Source organism: Siphateles boraxobius, unplaced genomic scaffold (genome assembly GCF_051911475.1).
Source record: "Siphateles boraxobius isolate OS27281-9 unplaced genomic scaffold, OSU_SipBor_1 54, whole genome shotgun sequence".
In the NCBI taxonomy this organism is placed as follows: Eukaryota; Metazoa; Chordata; class Actinopteri; order Cypriniformes; family Leuciscidae; genus Siphateles; species Siphateles boraxobius.
This window is the reverse complement of record NW_027509180.1, coordinates 3,149,944-3,167,870: the sequence shown is the minus strand read 5'-3', so window position 1 is coordinate 3,167,870 and position 17,927 is coordinate 3,149,944. Positions and strand designations below refer to the sequence as shown.

At 43.5% G+C, this 17,927-nt stretch overlaps 2 protein-coding genes across 2 annotated transcripts in view; one reads left to right on the top strand and one right to left on the bottom strand.

Annotated features, from left to right (window-relative positions):
• The window catches only part of LOC143714406 (uncharacterized), a 297,700-nt gene extending 280,707 nt beyond the window's left edge, over window positions 1–16,993 (top strand). The window contains exon 3 of the mRNA XM_077205530.1: window positions 14,159–16,993. Coding sequence (XP_077061645.1) covers window positions 14,164–16,560 — 2,397 coding nt within the window. The 5' untranslated portion in view covers window positions 14,159–14,163 and the 3' untranslated portion in view covers window positions 16,561–16,993. The remainder of the gene's footprint in view (window positions 1–14,158) is intronic.
• LOC143714367 (uncharacterized) overlaps window positions 1–17,927 on the bottom strand; it is a 288,790-nt gene that overhangs the window by 52,573 nt on the left and 218,290 nt on the right. The window lies entirely within an intron of this gene.

Genomic DNA, 17,927 nt, shown 5'->3' with positions numbered 1-17,927 from the left:
CAAGAAGCTGGTTTTCAAACAAAGAACCTGCTTCCACAAAGTGCTTATTCGTTCGGGTCACATGACGTCACTGTAGCTTTGTGCCGACATCTTTACGACCGACGTGTACCGACGAGTCGGTGGGCGGGCTTATGGCTGCTGCTGCTGCTGGGAACAGCACTGAAATCATTCTTAAATAAGGAAGATGTGTTTGGAGATTTGCAGACCGGATAACGGCAAAGGTTTAATCATCAACTAGCGTTGCTCTGGTGGCTATCAGTGCAGAGGGAATTTGAAAGACAACCGTTTATCCCGCCCCTCGGATTGACCTCCGTCAATGCTGAGTTCCCAGAACCAACATATGTGGGTCTGGCTTGTCAGGCTAGTATAGCATAATAATAGTTGGAGTCGTAGATCTTCTATAAACCTTCTGTAGGACAATCCAGGTAGCAGCTAGCACTAAAACTGAGCAGCTAAAGCTCTAGCAGAAAGCTGAAGTGCTCACTAGCAGCACTGACAATCAACAATGATCAGAGTAACCCACCACAGACTGTTCACATAAAGTCACAGTCGCCTTGTTTCCCTTCCCTTCATGTTCTTTCAATGAGTAAACATCTGACATTAAAGAACATTATCCAGATTACTGCAGAGCTGCCAACTTTCACGCATTCGCCATGACACACACGCATTTGATTGGTTTCACACGCCACACCCCCGATTTGAAGTCACGCTGAAGTGTCAACCCGGTCGGTCAAATGCCTGAAAGATGAGATTATCTATAGATCTACCTGTTGAGCCACTCGTGATCAACTAGTTACACCGCAAATTAGTTAAAATCTCCCGGAATCTAGAGCGAGCGTGCATGCGAGACAGAGTGTCACGGTTTGCTAATTCATTGCTTTCTTCTCGTCTCGTGTCATTGTTGTTATGTGTGTGTGTGTATGTGTGTGGGCGTGACCCGAGCTTCCCGCTGATCAGCAGCTCATTGTTCTCATTAGCGGCGCCAGCTGCAGCTCATCCACCACTCATCAGTTTTCCTTATTACTCACTGGTTTCTCTTCTTCATTGACAGATCGTTGTTTGATGTCTCCCGTGCGGTGTGTCTCTCCAAGTTCCTGTCTTGTGTTCCTGTTCAGCGTTTCCTCGTGGAGTCTGTTTTGTGTCCTGGATATTCAGCACTTCTCATTCACTCACCGGGTTTCATCATCACCAGTTCCGTGTTGACCATCGAGGTCCCTGCGCCACCTGCCATCACTCTTCACTCTGGACTTTGTTGTATTCTGACTAATAAAGTGTTCTCTTGCATATTGCTTCCTGTCGTGCATCATGACAGAATGATCTGACCATTCTATGGAAGCAACAAGCAGCCCGTCCTCGTCGCTGGATGAATTCGTTCATAGCAGCATCCGCCGTATGGACTCCCAGGAAAGGAATCTCAGCGACACGGGTCGCGCAGTCCAGGCTTTGGTGGCGCAGGTGTCCGAGCTCACCCAGCAAATTCAACTCCTGCGAGCTCCCACTGCGCCGCCCACACCAGCCGTTCCCCCCACACCACCAGAGAACCCCTCCCAGTCGGAGCCCCGCCTACCAGTTCCCGAGTCATATTCCGGTGAGCCCAATTTCTGTCGAGCCTTCTTAACCAGATGCTCCATCCATTTTTCCCTCCAACCCAGAACATTCAGCTCAGAACAAGCCAAGGTCGCATTCACCCTGACGTTACTGACTGGGAGAGCGGCGATATGGGGAACGGCGGTGTGGGAGAATCAAGACCCTTGCTGCGCCTCGTTCCAGACACTCGCCACGGAGATGAAGCAAGTCTTCGATCGGGCCGTTGCCGGGAGGAAGGCGGCCAGAGTACTGGCAGACCTCTGACAGGGTGAGAGAACCGTTTCTGATTTTTCCATAGAATTTAGAACGCTGGCAGCTGAGTGTAAATGGAACGAGGAGGCACAGTGGGACATGTTCCTGCATGGGCTGGCTGACCGCGTCCAAAGGGAGATCTACGCGCTGGACCTCCCGACATCACTCAACGGGTTGATCGAGCTGGCTCTGAGGGTAGATGCTCGACTGGCTCGAGTCGAGCGAAGAGTTCCGGCCAGTCGTGCGCATATAGGAGTCGAGGGTCAACGGTTCAGCAGCGGGGACGCGGTCAGCCCCGTCTACGATCACGAGCCCATGCAGGTAGGGCGAGCTCGGCTTTCCCGGGAGGAGAAGGAAAGGCGGAGATCCCTGGGCCTCTGCCTCTATTGCGGAGGGGCTGGCCACTTTGCTTACAGCTGCTCGGTAAAAGGCCAAGCCCGATAGTAAGTATGAGGCTACTATCGGGTGGGATCTCCGCTGAGAAGACATCATCTACATCGACTCTCCTTCCGGTAAGACTGAGATGGTCAACGAACTCCCATGACTGTCAAGCACTTCTGGACTCAGGGGCCGAAGGTAATTTCATGGACTACACATTTGCGCACAAACTTCAAATTCCCCTCATACCCCTCACACACAGGATTGCCGTTCATGCACTAAATGGTCAAGACCACTCCGAGATCATCTCATTTTACATATTGGACTAACCTCTGGCACCCATTTGTTCTCGGACATCCCTGGCTCATCAGACACAACCCTAGAGTGGACTGGCAACGGAGATCGGTCTTGGAGTGGAGCGAGGAGTGTCATAAGTCTTGTCTAGTGTCTGCCTGTCCGTCTGTTTCTGTCTCTGTGTTTCAGGAGGAAGCAGTGGATTGGTCTAACGTGCCCGCGGAGTACCTCGACCTGAAGGAAGTGTTCAGTAAGTCTCGTGCTGCTTCTCTTCCTCCGCATCGTCCTTACGACTGTGCTATAGATTTACTGCCAGGTAAGTCTCCGCCTAAGGGCAAATTATATTCACTTTCTGTTCCAGAAAGGAAGGCTATGGAGAAATATATTTATGATTCTCTAGGAACCAATTTCATCCGCCCTTCCTCTTCTCCAGTGGGGGCGGGGTTCTTTTTTGTGGGGAAGAAAGACGGTTCTCTGCGACCTTGCATTGATTACCGGGGGCTGAACAGCATCACGGTAAAGAATACTTATCCTTTGCCGTTGATGTCTTCAGCTTTCGAGAGGTTGTAGGGAGCGTCAATCTTCACGAAACTGGATTTACGTAATGCTTATCATTTGGTTCGCATTAGGGAGGGGGACGAATGGAAGACCGCTTTTAATACCCCCAGGGGGCACTTGGAATACTTGGTCATGCCTTTCGGGTTGTCCAACTCCCCAGCGGTCTTCCAGGCCCTCGTCAATGACGTGCTGCGAGATATGGTCGACCAGTTCATATATGTCTACCTGGATGACATATTGATTTTTTCTTCTTCTCTCCAGGAACATGTGCAGCACGTCAGACGAGTGCTTCAGAGGTTGCTAGAGAATGGGCTTTTTGTCAAGGCGGAAAAATGCGTTTTTCATGCACAGTCTGTCCCTTTCCTAGGGTACATCATTTCGTCTGAGGGAGTGCGTATGGATCCTGAGAAGGTTAAGGCTGTGGTGGAATGGCCAAGCCCAGATTCCCGTAAGGCCCTACAGAGGTTTCTGGGGTTCGCCAACTTCTACCGGCGTTTTATTCGCAACTTCAGCCAACTAGCCGCACCTCTGACTGCCTTGACCTCCCCCAAAACTACGTTCAGGTGGTCAGACACAGCCGAGGCGGTGTTTGCCAAACTCAAAGGCCGCTTTGTTTCAGCCCCCATCCTTATAGCCCCTGATCCTTCACGTCAGTTTGTGGTGGAGGTCGATGCGTCAGAGGTGGGAGTAGGTGCAGTGCTATCCCAACGCCCTTCGGCAGACGACAAGATGCATCCCTGCGCGTTTTTGTCTCATCGTTTATCCCCAGCCGAACGTAATTATGACATTGGTAACAGAGAGTTGTTGGCGGTCAAGCTAGCGTTGGAGGAATGGCGTCACTGGTTAGAAGGGTCAAAGCAAGACAAATCATGCAAAAATGCTTGCTCACAGAAGTGCCTCAAATTTCGTTTAAAGATTATCCTAGGTTTAGTATTAGGCAGTTTTGTATTTCTCACTGCTGCATTGACACAGTGATCACTCAAATCGTTAGCAAACACACCTAGTCTAGTGGGACTATTTATTATCTGTGTAAGATTTAAACCATTACAATGATTTTTAAAATCATCAGACACAGAGGATAACCAGTCCCAATTTAAATCTCCCACTAAAACAGTGTCACTGTAGTCAAGTTAATTTAAAAATTCCATTAAATTTGGTAAGGCATCAACAACCGCAGATGGGGGTCTGTAACAGCCAATAACAGCAATATACTGACCTTTGGCTATTTCAAGATTTAATGCTAAGATCTCAAATTGTTTGACAATAGATTGAGAAAATAAGATCCTGGTGTTAAATTTAGTCTTAACATAAATTGCAACACCACCCCCCTTCTTTAACCGATCACAACGGCAAATTCTATAGCCATTAATCACAATGTCCTTATCTAAGGTAGATTTTTTAAGCCAGGTTTCAGATATTACTAAAACATCTGCTTTTGTTTGAATAGCCCATATCCTGACCAAGTCCATTTTTGGCAACAAACTACAAACATTTAAGCCAAGACCCTTCGCGTCCAGCAAAATAGCCCACGATGTTGCAATCAATTCCACGAAGGGAAAAACCACAACAAGCAATGCAATGTATGGGCCAACAAAGCAGTGCAATATTGTTCCACGCGGAGCAGAACCAAAAAACCTGGTTTATTTCAAGTTACACCCAAACCACACCTATGAGTAATGTAGCTACTTCAGACCAACCCATTTTAGATTTGCGTCGGGCGCAAGAGTCATTTATCCCGCCGGTATAATAGCAACATCGCCTGAGATCCGCCCACAAAGTTACTTGCATTTCGCATTTGATACTTGCGTTTCTGATTGTCAAAATAGGGCCCTGAGGGTATTTGTTGGTGACAAATTGGTAGATTTACTTCTGTTTATGCTTATAACTGTTTTTCTTACCATTGTTATATGGTAAACAACCCACATTGGACCCAGAAGTTTTTGCCAACTACAGGCCCATTTCCAACCTTCCTTTTCTTTCCAAAGTGCTGGAAAAAGCCATTGCTTTACAGCTTCAGGTGTATTTCAGATAAGACAATTAGTTTGAGAAATTCCAGTCTGGTTTCCGCTCTGGCCATAGCACAGAAACAGCTCTGGTCAGGGTCACAAAGGACCTTTTTTTGATGCTGGCTCCCCATCTCCCCAATATGTTCATAATCTGTAAATCTGGAAATGTCTATTCTGACTAAACCCAACTGTGATACTTTTATTCTCATATATTTATATTTTTATTCTTTATTCTTATAATTTGTAGTATTATGTTTCATGTTTCTTGTTGTATTTGTATATGTCCACTGGAAGCCTCAGCACCAAAACAAATTCCTTGTGTGTGCAAGCACACTTGGCAATAAAGCTCTTTCTGATTCTGATTCTGATTCTGATCTCTTCTCATCCTTCTGGACGACACAATGTATCATTACATTCTCCTCCATCGTCTACACGCCACTATTGGTCTTTCTGACTCTGTTTATAACTGGTTTTCATCCTACCTCACTCGAAGTGCTGAGCATATTGCCTTGGGAGATGCTAAATCATTGACACACAACGTTACCTGTGGTGTCCTTCAAGGCTCGGTGGTCGGCCCCACCCTGTTCATTCTCTATATGCTCCCCCTCAGCCGTGTCATTGATTTCACTTCTATGCTGATGGCCAGTGTTGGGGGGAAATCATTTCAAGTAACTTGAGTTACGTAATCAGATTACTTTTTCAAGTAACTAGTAAAGTAACGCATTAATTGTAAAATTTACAACAAAATATCTGAGTTACTGCTTCAAATAAGTAACGCAAGTTACTTTGTTTTCACATTTATTGACTGACAGGTCTCTTGTGAGCACCGCATGGCAATGCTTAGAGGTTGGAATAATGGCAGGATGCACCATTTCTCCACTGGCTTTTACCATGGCAATGGAAGTAATCATTAGGGCATCAAGATGGGTAGTAGGAGGAGAGCGCTTGGCTTCTGGGAAGCGACTACCACCAATCAGAGCATACATGGATGACATGACAACCATGACTACAACAGTAGCCTGCACTAATTGGTTATTGGAGAAGTTAACAGATAATATTGAATGAGCACGAATGCAATTTAAGCCCTCTAAATCAAGGAGCATTTTGATAGTTAAAGGAAAGGTAGTAGATAAAAAATTCTTCATTAATGGTGAGGCAATACCAACAGTTTCTGAGAAGCCAGTGAAGAGTCTTGGGGGATGGTACGATGGGGATCTAAAGGACACAGTTCGAGTGGGAGAAGTTAGACGACAAGCAGTGGAAGGGTTGAAGAGCATAAACAGCTGTGCTCTACCAGGCAAACTAAAACTCTGGTGCTTTCAGTTTGGTCTACTGCCAAGGTTGCTTTGGCCACTGACTGTGTACGAGGTTTCTTTGACAACAGTGGATAAGCTGGAAGCGTTAATAAGTTCATACATCAGGAAATGGTTGGGAGTTCCACGCTGCCTCAGCAGAGTGGGACTTTATAGTAAAGGAGTATTGCAGCTGCCAGTCTCTGCTTTAACCGAGGAGTTTAAGTGTGCCAAGGTCAGACTGGAAATGACTTAAGGAGAGTCACGCGACAAATGTGTAAGGGAGGCAGGCCCTGTGGTAAAAACTGGTAGAAAGTGGTCAGCAAAGAAATCTGTAGTAGAGGCAAAGGCTGACCTTCAAATTGGGGATATCGTGGCACAGGTACAGCATGGAAGAGGGGGTTTTGGGCTCAGTTTAGCTCCTCCTAAATGGCACAGGGCAGGCCCAGCTCAAAGGAGGAAGCTGGTAGTCAACGAGGTGCGAAAGCAGGAGGAGAGGATGAGGTGTATAAAGGCCATTTCCCAGGCCAAGCAGGGAGAGTGGATGAGATGGGAGAGTGTGGAACAACGCAAAATGGGCTGGCAAGACCTTTGGTCAATGGAAGAGAGTAGGATCAGTTTCCTTATTAGGTCAACATATGATGTTCTCCCATCACCGCAGAACCTAAACCTCTGGGTAGGAGAGGATCCCTCTTGTCCTTTGTGTTCATCACCTGCCACATTAAGGCACATTTTGACAGGATGTAAGGTGGCTCTTAGCCAAGGTCGGTTTACTTGGCGCCATGACCAAGTATTGCAATGTTTGGCTTTAGCATTGGAAGGCAAGCGTACTATGACCAATAAGTTGCCGCCTGTTCTAGCAAAACATTACACGCAGAAGACAATATTCCTCCGCCCAGGCGAGCAACCACCAAGAAAAGGTGCTAACACCAATTCAATTCTCGCCCAGGACAACTGGAAGCTGCTAGGGACTGGAAGATGCTGGCTGATCTTGATCAACGGCTTATTTTTCCACCTGAGATTGCAACCACTAACCTACGACCAGATATTGTTTTGTGGTCTGGATCAGCACGCATTGTTCAACTGATAGAGTTAACAGTGCCATGGGAGGATGCGGTAGATGAGGCATATGAGAGGAAGAAACTGCGGTATGCTCATCTGGCCACTGAAGCAGAACAGCGAGGATGGAGAGTCCAGGTTTATCCAGTGGAAGTGGGCTGTCGAGGATTTGTGGCACACTCTACAACCCGGTTCCTCAGAGACGTCGGATTCAGTGGCCAAGAGTTGCGTCGCACAGTAAAGAACTTATCTGAAGCAGCAGAAAGGAGCAGCAACTGGCTGTGGTTGAGAAGGAAAGGTTCTAGCTGGCTGTGTACAGGCCGCCATGCTACGGTTTCGTAGAATTCTTGAAAACTTGAAGAGTCTGTTGGTTTATTTGTATAGGTTGTATAGTATTTACAGTCATTACGTTCCTGTGTATATTGCGTGAATGACGGGTGGTTGGGCAGATATTGTGTTTTGCGGTAGGTGGTATGCCATACGGAACCGTTGCCACTGAAACTGCATATTAATGCACCAGTGGGGCTCGACAGCCTTAGTCAAACAGGTTGGCGCGTATGGTTGGGTTGCGGAGAGATTGTGAGATTGTGGTAAGGTCTCAGCAGCAGGAGGGATGTAGAGGTCAGTAAGCTGGCCTGATTAGAGTGGGGGACGGAGGGGGATGGCTATGGGACGCTAGAGTCACTGTCGAGCCCTCTTGAGGTGTCGTGGGCTAGTCGACGAAACACTGAGGACGGAAGGTGCCCACTTGAAGACCCTAGAGATGTCCCCTACTTGGCTCAATCCAGACGGTTGTTGCGCTGGTCCACTAGGGAGACCACACTGTAGTTGCAGCCGTCGTGTGTGCTGACACGCCAAGTACACTGCAGTCGTTAACGCCGGACAGAAGGGGAGTCACACCACCATATGGAAAGAAGCGTAAATGGGTGAAGCATAGTTTACTGTAAAGCTACGTCTTAGTGTTGCTTATCTTGGCGAAAGCCGAGAACAAATCAGCATGAAGTTTTAACATCTACTCTCGTGTAATGGAAATTATATGAGCTTGCATTTACTCATCTCACTTGCACACAAAAAAATATTAAATATTCCTCAAAATGCATAAAATCAGTGAAATGCAGAATCAGAATACTATGCAAACCTCCAATAACTAAATATGTCAAATAAAACATTTTTTTATGCATTTAATCTCACTTTATTGACCAATGTACTTGCTTCTGACCTTTGATGATTGAGTTAACCATAAGCAAAAATGTCTATAGATTTTTTATTATTATTGGTAAAGTAAGTGTGGCAGAATGGATGTTTAGCTTCAGGCTACTATTGGTTGGTTGGGGTCTATTTAGTAAGCCTATCACGGCTAAAGGCAGAGCATGTATACCTGCTTTGTAGTGAATAACGTCACGGAGCTACTTCCTTGCCTTTCCAGTTCCGCATGCCATGTGGCGTGCGGGAAAATTGTTTGTTTGGTCCCTACAGTGTGTAGGAGAACACTTGTACTGTTTCCCACGGTTGATGTGTCTGCAGCCTCTTCTCAGCGTGCTTGTTGATTTTAACTTTGGACTGTCGTGACTGGGATTCCTCGCACCCCAAATATGTGGTGTATTCCGTTGAGTCAAGTCATCTTCATTTATATAGCATTTCAAGTTGTCGATTTAGATTAATTAACGAGTTTGCAAAATTCTATCTCCTCCTATAGCAACAAATGAATACAATTTTTCCTCAGGGAGACTACAATGCACTCTCTAATGTGATATTGTAGTAGACAGTTGGATAGTTATAATTTTGTCCCTGATATTATTCGATCTTATAAGTGAAGAAGGTCATAAAGTCATTATTGCTGTGTTGCTTGGAAACTTCTGGGCTTGAAGCTTTCTTTTTCGTTAGTTTAGTCACTGTTTCAAATAAATACCTAGGATTATGTTTATTTTCTTCTAATAGGGTTGAAAAATAAGCAGATCTAGCATCTTTTAAAGCCTCTCTGTAAGCAATCGAGCTCTCCTTCCATGCAAACCGAAATACCTCTAGTTTTGTTTTCTTCCAGTTTCGCTCCATTTTTCTGGCTGCTCTCTTAAGGGCCCGGGTGTGCTCGTTGTACCACGGCGTTGGAGTATTTTCTTTAATCTTCTTTAAGCGCAACGGAGAAACTGTGTCTAAAGTGCTGGAAAAGAGAGAGTTAAAAGTTTCTGTTGCAATATCAAGTTCTTCTAAGCTATCTGGGATGCTGAGACGATGAAACTGATTAGGAAGATTATTGATAAAGCAATCTTTCGTGGCAGAAGTGATAGGTCTAACATATTTATAACACGGAGTCGGCTTTGCAGCCTTGGCTAAATGTAATTTACACGAGACTAGATAATGATCTGAGATGTCGTCGCTCTGCTGCAGAATTTCAACGGCATCAACATTGATTCCATGTGATAATATTAGATCTAGAGTATGATTACGACAATGAGTAGGTCCTGACACGTGTTGTCTAACTCCAATAGAGTTTACAATTTAAATGCCAATCCCAATGCATCTTTTTCATTATCTATGTGTATATTAAAATCACCAACAATTAGTACTTTATCGGCAGCCAATACTAATTCTGAAGGAAAGTCAGCAATTTCTAGATTATAATCTGAAATCATATCATTATGAGCGATTTTGAAGTAAGGGACCGAATATTCAGCAACCCAAGCTTTATCATTTGCTCATCTGTGTTGTGCTACTTATTTGAGTGTTGTGGTGCCCATCGAGTCTCCCCCTGCTGGCCACACTCAGTCCTGTTGTCTGATTCATTTGTGTTACTTTTGAGTGCTGCCCTTGTGATTATTTAAATGTATTTATTTTGCATTAATATGTGAAATTTGTGCTAGTAAGTTATTATATTTTTGTCATTTAATAAAAGTTATTTATTCATCCACGTCTCTTATCCTATTCTGTGCAGCCTATTTATTGGGTTGGTATTCCTGGGTTGAGTTCCCAGGTGGTGTAGTCATTACACTGAATTTTTTGTAATTCCTCTGGTTGCCAAATAAGTATTAAACTTTCTTCTTCTGCATCCTATTCTTCTGTTATCCAGAACGGCAGCAGCTGAAAGGTTTGTTTGAGCGGCGTCCTCTATTGTACAGGAGTAAATCTGCATTTCCTTCAACCTCAGGCTTATTATTTCACTTTTGGTGTGAAAAAAGTGTCTTTACATTTGCCCAAAAAATATATTTTTTGTTATATAAAAAAAAAGCCCAGCCCAGGTGAAAAAAAATATTTTTTTCTAAAATGCAATTAGCTTTTAGCTATTTTTAGGGAGTAATGCAATATTGCAATGCATTACTTTTCAAAGTAACTTTCTCCACTAATGCTGATGACAAATTCAAGGAAAACTGATCAAAACAGGACAAATATATGAAAGAGAATTAGCAAAATATTCAGGTGGAGAAGAAATTAACTAACATTAACATTCACTTAACATTAACTTATGACTTTAACGTATGACTTTTTGCTTCTGTAGTTATTTATCTGTAGTGGATGATGAAGATGAGAGACATTAGTGATTGTTTTTCTGTTATTTATGTCATATTGTGAGAAATAACTGTCTTTCACTAGAGGCTTTTATCAGGTATCCAGACTCAGATAATGTGTTTCTAACAGCAAACACTCAGAATAAAGTGAGATGATCTGCTGATGATCCTGAATGTCTTGTTGAATGAGTGTTGATAGTCTGAGGATCATCAATATTAACAGATCTGCTGAAAACACTCTTTATTTCATGACAATAGTTCCTGTTTTCTCCTCATTTATTATGCTGATGTCTTCAGATCTCCTGTAAATTGACACTTAAAGCTCATTTCATTGGTGTCAGCAGACTGAGAGTATTTGTTGGCTACAAATATTACTTTTATGTTTCTTACAGTTCTTTCCTACTTTTAAGATATTTGCCCTCCTTTTAATAAATAAACACAATAATGTTAGAATTAGACATAAAAATGTTTGAATTAGCATAAATTGTTTTACAATAGACAGATAAATGATTAAATGTGTCAGTTAGCATATGGATAAAAGATAAAAAAGTATATAGCACAAAAAAAATCAGGCATATTTAGAACAAAAATCATTTGATGACATATTAAAACACTGTATTAAAGGATCATAGTGCAGCCCAAAGATACTCATTAATTGTCATTTTAAATCTTTATACATCACCACTATCCTTCAAACCACTAAGTTTTACCCATTTGTCACCAAGAAGTTTTTAATAATTTAAATGAACTTAGTATGATCACTTAATCTTTTATAAATACTTCATATACAGGTATATATTTAATACAGGTCAGAATAACAAGGTTGCTTAATTTTTACACAAATATATCTGTTACGCTAACATTATTTAACCTATGTTTTGACATTTAAAAAAACATATATATTTTAAACATTAAAATGGACAGTTTACTTGCATTTAATGTTTTCTACGCATAAAATCACTTTTAGATTTTATTTGATGCAGACACTAACATTTGACATCTGTTCTTTGACCCTATAAAAACAAAGCTAGTTACTGATATATGTTTGATTTTGGCAGATCATCTCCTGCAACCAATCTGCAGTTCAGTCAGTGAAGTCACATCATCTGTGAAGCTCCTCCCACAGCAATTCATCATCAGTGAAGCTCCGCCCACAGCAGTCTCATCATCAATGAAGCTCCTCCCACAGCAATTCATCATCAGTGGAGCTCCGCCCACAGCAGTCTCATCATCTGTGAAGCTCCTCCCACAGCAATTCATCATCAGTGAAGCTCCGCCCACTGCAGTCACATCATCTGTGAAGCTCCTCCCACAGCAATTCATCATCAGTGAAGCTCCGCCCACAGCAGTCACATCATCAGTGAAGCTCCTCCCACTTTAATTCTCCAATAAATCCTGTAAATTCCCATCAGCTACAAGTGAAGACGAGCATCAGAGCATCAGGAAGAGCTGAAATCTGCAAAGACTGAGTTTATTAAAGAGGACAGTGAGAACACGAGTGATCCAGAACCTGCAGAATGAAACACACTGAAGATCTTGAAGAACAAAGAGGTTGGTGTTTATTCTTCATTTGTCATTCATTCATGTTAGAAAGATTTAAGCACTTCCTCACTTTTAGATATGGAGTTAAACTATCGAATAGGTACTGAATTTTCAACAGATGTTCAGTAAAGGGAGTTTGGAGAAACTTTAATATTGATTTTCAACATCAGCTCAAACTAAGTATAATTTTAGCTCTGGTTTATGGTTAACATGTTCTTTGCAACCATGTTTGAATATACCAAATGTTTTATGAATTCTAAATTCCAAAAACAAAATGAATCACCCAAATGTTAGATATTTCTCAGTAGAGTTTACAATTCTTTTTTAGAAATAAACAGTAAACTGTATCAAGTAAATGAACTTTCCAGAATGGCTGACAGGGTTGTAATCATAACGTAAGCGAAATATGATTCTTAGTTACTGATAAAGTTGTAGGCCTATTTCCCATAAATTATAGAAGCTATTCTAATTATAGTGATTATTTTTCTTACAAATAACTTTGGTAACACGGTTGATGAATGTGGTCAACACTCTACATTTTCTGTAAAAACTGAGTCGATGGATTGAGAATAGGCTTGTTTGATCACAGCGAGATGCCGGTTATAATCAGGCTTGTTTGAGATGCGCCTTGCCTCGCCTGAAGTGTATGTCAGAGTAGGCGCCGCAGTGAGAGGAGGAGTGAAAAAGCGCAGGCAAGACGGACAGATCTCTCTTCTCGTAGTGGATCAGAGTCAGACACCTGCGAGATCAAAGACGGATATCACGGGATTCACGCTCGTGCACGGTGTTGCTAATAAACTGGATATAATTTAAGTTCTGTTGCTAATTCATCATGCTTTTGATCAGCGCAGTCGGTGGAGAGCAACTGCGCGCGACTGCAGAATCCGACACGCGCGCCTTGCGCTCGCGAGAGCTTTTTGACACACGTCAGCATGACATCAGAGCAAGGCAGACCGCACTCGGACACATTTCCAACCGGCATGATCCGTTCTGCGCAGAATTTGCTAATCTCAAACAAGCCTATTTTCTTGTCCTCCCATCATGCTCTAGAAAGAACCCAGATGATGTCACTTCCTGAGTGTCACAGTTTTAAGACATACTCTGTTTTTTAAAGGAGGAAAATCATATCAGAAGTAACAGATAGAGTGAAACATGTAGGACACAGATAAATTGGTAACACTTTAGATTACAGCCCGCAAAGTACTGCGTATTTATGGCGAATGTACAGCGAAACTTTCAGTAATTATAGTGTACCTTGCGTGTAAGTATAAGGGAACAATATGTAAAGTTTTGGGGATAAAGGGGGACCAACCAGGAGAATTGAAAAATTATTTATACTTTAAGTATTTTAGAGCTTTTTAGAATCTAAAGCGCTACCGATAATTCTAATAAAACTCAACACTAGTTAAAGCCAGAGTCAGTCTAGACTTTCAGTGTGTGAAATTTCTACGGACACTTTAAACTTGGACTACAAGATTAAAAAGTATTTAGTAAAATAAACACAGAAGCATGGAATATAGCCTATATATTATGTTTTAAAAGTAATAATTGGAAGATCAATGTACCTTAGTCATGGAAGGTTTCAGGGATAATAATTTATAAAAATGCATCAAAATGATCATAATATTTAATATCTATTACTGAATTATTTTGATGTACTGAAAATAAAAATGTTTTTCTTTAATTTCAGACCTGATGGAAGAGAGCGAGGAAAGTGAAGAACTGAGTGAAGTGAAGGAGGAGAGAGAAGAACTGAGTGAAGTGAAGGAGGAGAGAGAAGAACTGAGTGAAGTGAAGGAGGAGAGAGAAGAACTGAGTGAAGTGAAGGAGGAGAGAGAAGAACTGAATGAAGTGAAGGAGGAGAGAGAAGAACTGAGTGAAGTGAAGGAGGAGAGAGAAGAACTGAGTGAAGTGAAGGAGGAGAGAGAAGAACTGAGTGAAGTGAAGGAGGAGAGAGAAGAACTGAGTGAAGTGAAGGAGGAGAGAGAAGAACTGAGTGAAGTGAAGGAGGAGAGTGAAGAACTGAGTGAAGTGAAGGAGGAGAGAGAAGAACTGAGTGAAGTGAAGGAGGAGAGAGAAGAACTGAGTGAAGTGAAGGAGGAGAGTGAAGAACTGAGTGAAGTGAAGGAGGAGAGAGAAGAACTGAGTGAAGTGGAGGAGGAGAGTGAAGAACTGAATGAAGTGAAGGAGGAGAGTGAAGAACTGAGTGAAGTGAAGGAGGAGAGTGAAGAACTGAGTGAAGTGAAGGAGGAGAGTGAAGAACTGAGTGAAGTGAAGGAGGAGAGTGAAGAACTGAGTGAAGTGAAGGAGGAGAGAGAAGAACTGAGTGAAGTGAAGGAGGAGAGTGAAGAACTGAGTGAAGTGAAGGAGGAGAGTGAAGAACTGCGTGTAGTGAAGGAGGAGAGAGAAGAACTGAGTGAAGTGAAGGAGGAGAGTGAAGAACTGAGTGAAGTGAAGGAGGAGAGAGAAGAACTGAGTGAAGTGAAGGAGGAGAGAGAAGAACTGAGTGAAGTGAAGGAGGAGAGTGAAGAACTGAGTGAAGTGAAGGAGGAGAGTGAAGAAGTGCGTGTAGTGAAGGAGGAGAGAGAAGAACTGAGTGAAGTGAAGGAGGAGAGTGAAGAACTGCGTGTAGTGAAGGAGGAGAGAGAAGAACTGAGTGAAGTGAAGGAGGAGAGAGAAGAACTGAGTGAAGTGAAGGAGGAGAGAGAAGAACTGAGTGAAGTGAAGGAGGAGAGTGAAGAACTGAGTGAAGTGAAGGAGGAGAGTGAAGAACTGCGTGTAGTGAAGGAGGAGAGAGAAGAACTGAGTGAAGTGGAGGAGGAGAGAGAAGAACTGAGTGAAGTGAAGGAGGAGAGTGAAGAACTGAGTGAAGTGAAGGAGGAGAGAGAAGAACTGAGTGAAGTGGAGGAGGAGAGAGAAGAACTGAGTGAAGTGAAGGAGGAGAGTGAAGAACTGAGTGAAGTGGAGGAGGAGAGTGAAGAACTGAATGAAGTGAAGGAGGAGAGTGAAGAACTGAGTGAAGTGAAGGAGGAGAGTGAAGAACTGAGTGAAGTGGAGGAGGAGAGTGAAGAACTGAATGAAGTGAAGGAGGAGAGTGAAGAACTGAGTGAAGTGAAGGAGGAGAGAGAAGAACTGAGTGAAGTGGAGGAGGAGAGTGAAGAACTGAGTGAAGTGGAGGAGGAGAGTGAAGAACTGAGTGAAGTGAAGGAGGAGAGTGAAGAACTGAGTGAAGTGAAGGAGGAGAGAGAAGAACTGAGTGAAGTGGAGGAGGAGAGAGAAGAACTGAATGAAGTGAAGGAGGAGAGTGAAGAACTGAGTGAAGTGAAGGAGGAGAGTGAAGAACTGAATGAAGTGAAGGAGGAGAGTGAAGAACTGAGTGAAGTGAAGGAGGAGAGAGAAGAACTGAGTGAAGTGAAGGAGGAGAGTGAAGAACTGAGTGAAGTGGAGGAGGAGAGTGAAGAACTGAATGAAGTGATGGAGGAGAGAGAAGAACTGAGTGAAGTGAAGGAGGAGAGTGAAGAACTGAATGAAGTGAAGGAGGAGAGAGAAGAACTGAGTGAAGTGGAGGAGGAGAGTGAAGAACTGAGTGAAGTGAAGGAGGAGAGTGAAGAACTGAGTGAAGTGGAGGAGGAGAGTGAAGAACTGAGTGAAGTGGAGGAGGAGAGTGAAGAACTGAGTGAAGTGAAGGAGGAGAGAGAAGAACTGAGTGAAATGGAGGAGGAGAGTGAAGAACTGAGTGAAGTGGAGGAGGAGAGTGAAGAACTGAGTGAAGTGAAGGAGGAGAGTGAAGAACTGAGTGAAGTGGAGGAGGAGAGTGAAGAACTGAATGAAGTGAAGGAGGAGAGTGAAGAACTGAGTGAAGTGAAGGAGGAGAGTGAAGAACTGAATGAAGTGAAGGAGGAGAGTGAAGAACTGAGTGAAGTGGAGGAGGAGAGTGAAGAACTGAGTGAAGTGAAGGAGGAGAGTGAAGAACTGAGTGAAGTGAAGGAGGAGAGTGAAGAACTGAATGAAGTGAAGGAGGAGAGAGAAGAACTGAGTGAAGTGAAGGAGGAGAGAGAAGAACTGAGTGAAGTGAAGGAGGAGAGTGAATAACTGAGTGAAGTGAAGGAGGAGAGAGAAGAACTGAGTGAAGTGAAGGAGGAGAGTGAAGAACTGAGTGAAGTGGAGGAGGAGAGTGAAGAACTGAGTGAAGTGAAGGAGGAGAGAGAAGAACTGAGTGAAGTGAAGGAGGAGAGAGAAGAACTGAGTGAAGTGAAGGAGGAGAGAGAAGAACTGAGTGAAGTGAAGGAGGAGAGTGAAGAACTGAGTGAAGTGAAGGAGGAGAGAGAAGAACTGAGTGAAGTGAAGGAGGAGAGAGAAGAACTGAGTGAAGTGAAGGAGGAGAGTGAAGAACTGAGTGACGTGGAGGAGGAGAGAGAATAACTGAGTGAAGTGAAGGAGGAGAGAGAAGAACTGAGTGAAGTGGAGGAGGAGAGAGAATAACTGAGTGAAGTGAAGGAGGAGAGAGAATAACTGAGTGAAGTGAAGGAGGAGAGTGAAGAACTGAGTGAAGTGGAGGAGGAGAGAGAATAACTGAGTGAAGTGAAGGAGGAGAGAGAAGAACTGAGTGAAGTGAAGGAGGAGAGTGAAGAACTGAGTGACGTGGAGGAGGAGAGAGAATAACTGAGTGAAGTGAAGGAGGAGAGAGAAGAACTGAGTGAAGTGAAGGAGGAGAGAGAAGAACTGAGTGAAGTGAAGGAGGAGAGTGAAGAACTGAATGAAGTGAAGGAGGAGAGAGAAGAACTGAGTGTAGTGAAGGAGGAGAGTGAAGAACTGAATGAAGTGAAGGAGGAGAGAGAAGAACTGAGTGAAGTGAAGGAGGAGAGAGAAGAACTGAGTGAAGTGAAGGAGGAGAGAGAAGAACTGAGTGAAGTGAATGAGGAGAGAGAAGAACTGAGTGAAGTGAAGGAGGAGAGAGAAGAACTGAGTGAAGTGAAGGAGGAGAGAGAAGAACTGAGTGAAGTGAAGGAGGAGAGAGAAGAACTGAGTGACGTGGAGGAGGAGAGAGAAGAACTGAGTGAAGTGAAGGAGGAGAGAGAAGAACTGAGTGAAGTGAAGGAGGAGAGAGAAGAACTGAGTGTAGTGAAGGAGGAGAGTGAAGAACTGAGTGAAGTGAAGGAGGAGAGAGAAGAACTGAGTGTAGTGAAGGAGGAGAGTGAAGAACTGAATGAAGTGAAGGAGGAGAGAGAAGAACTGAGTGAAGTGAAGGAGGAGAGAGAAGAACTGAGTGACGTGGAGGAGGAGAGAGAAGAACTGAGTGAAGTGAAGGAGGAGAGAGAAGAACTGAGTGAAGTGAAGGAGGAGAGAGAAGAACTGAGTGTAGTGAAGGAGGAGAGAGAAGAACTGAGTGAAGTGAAGGAGGAGAGAGAAGAACTGAGTGTAGTGAAGGAGGAGAGTGAAGAACTGAATGAAGTGAAGGA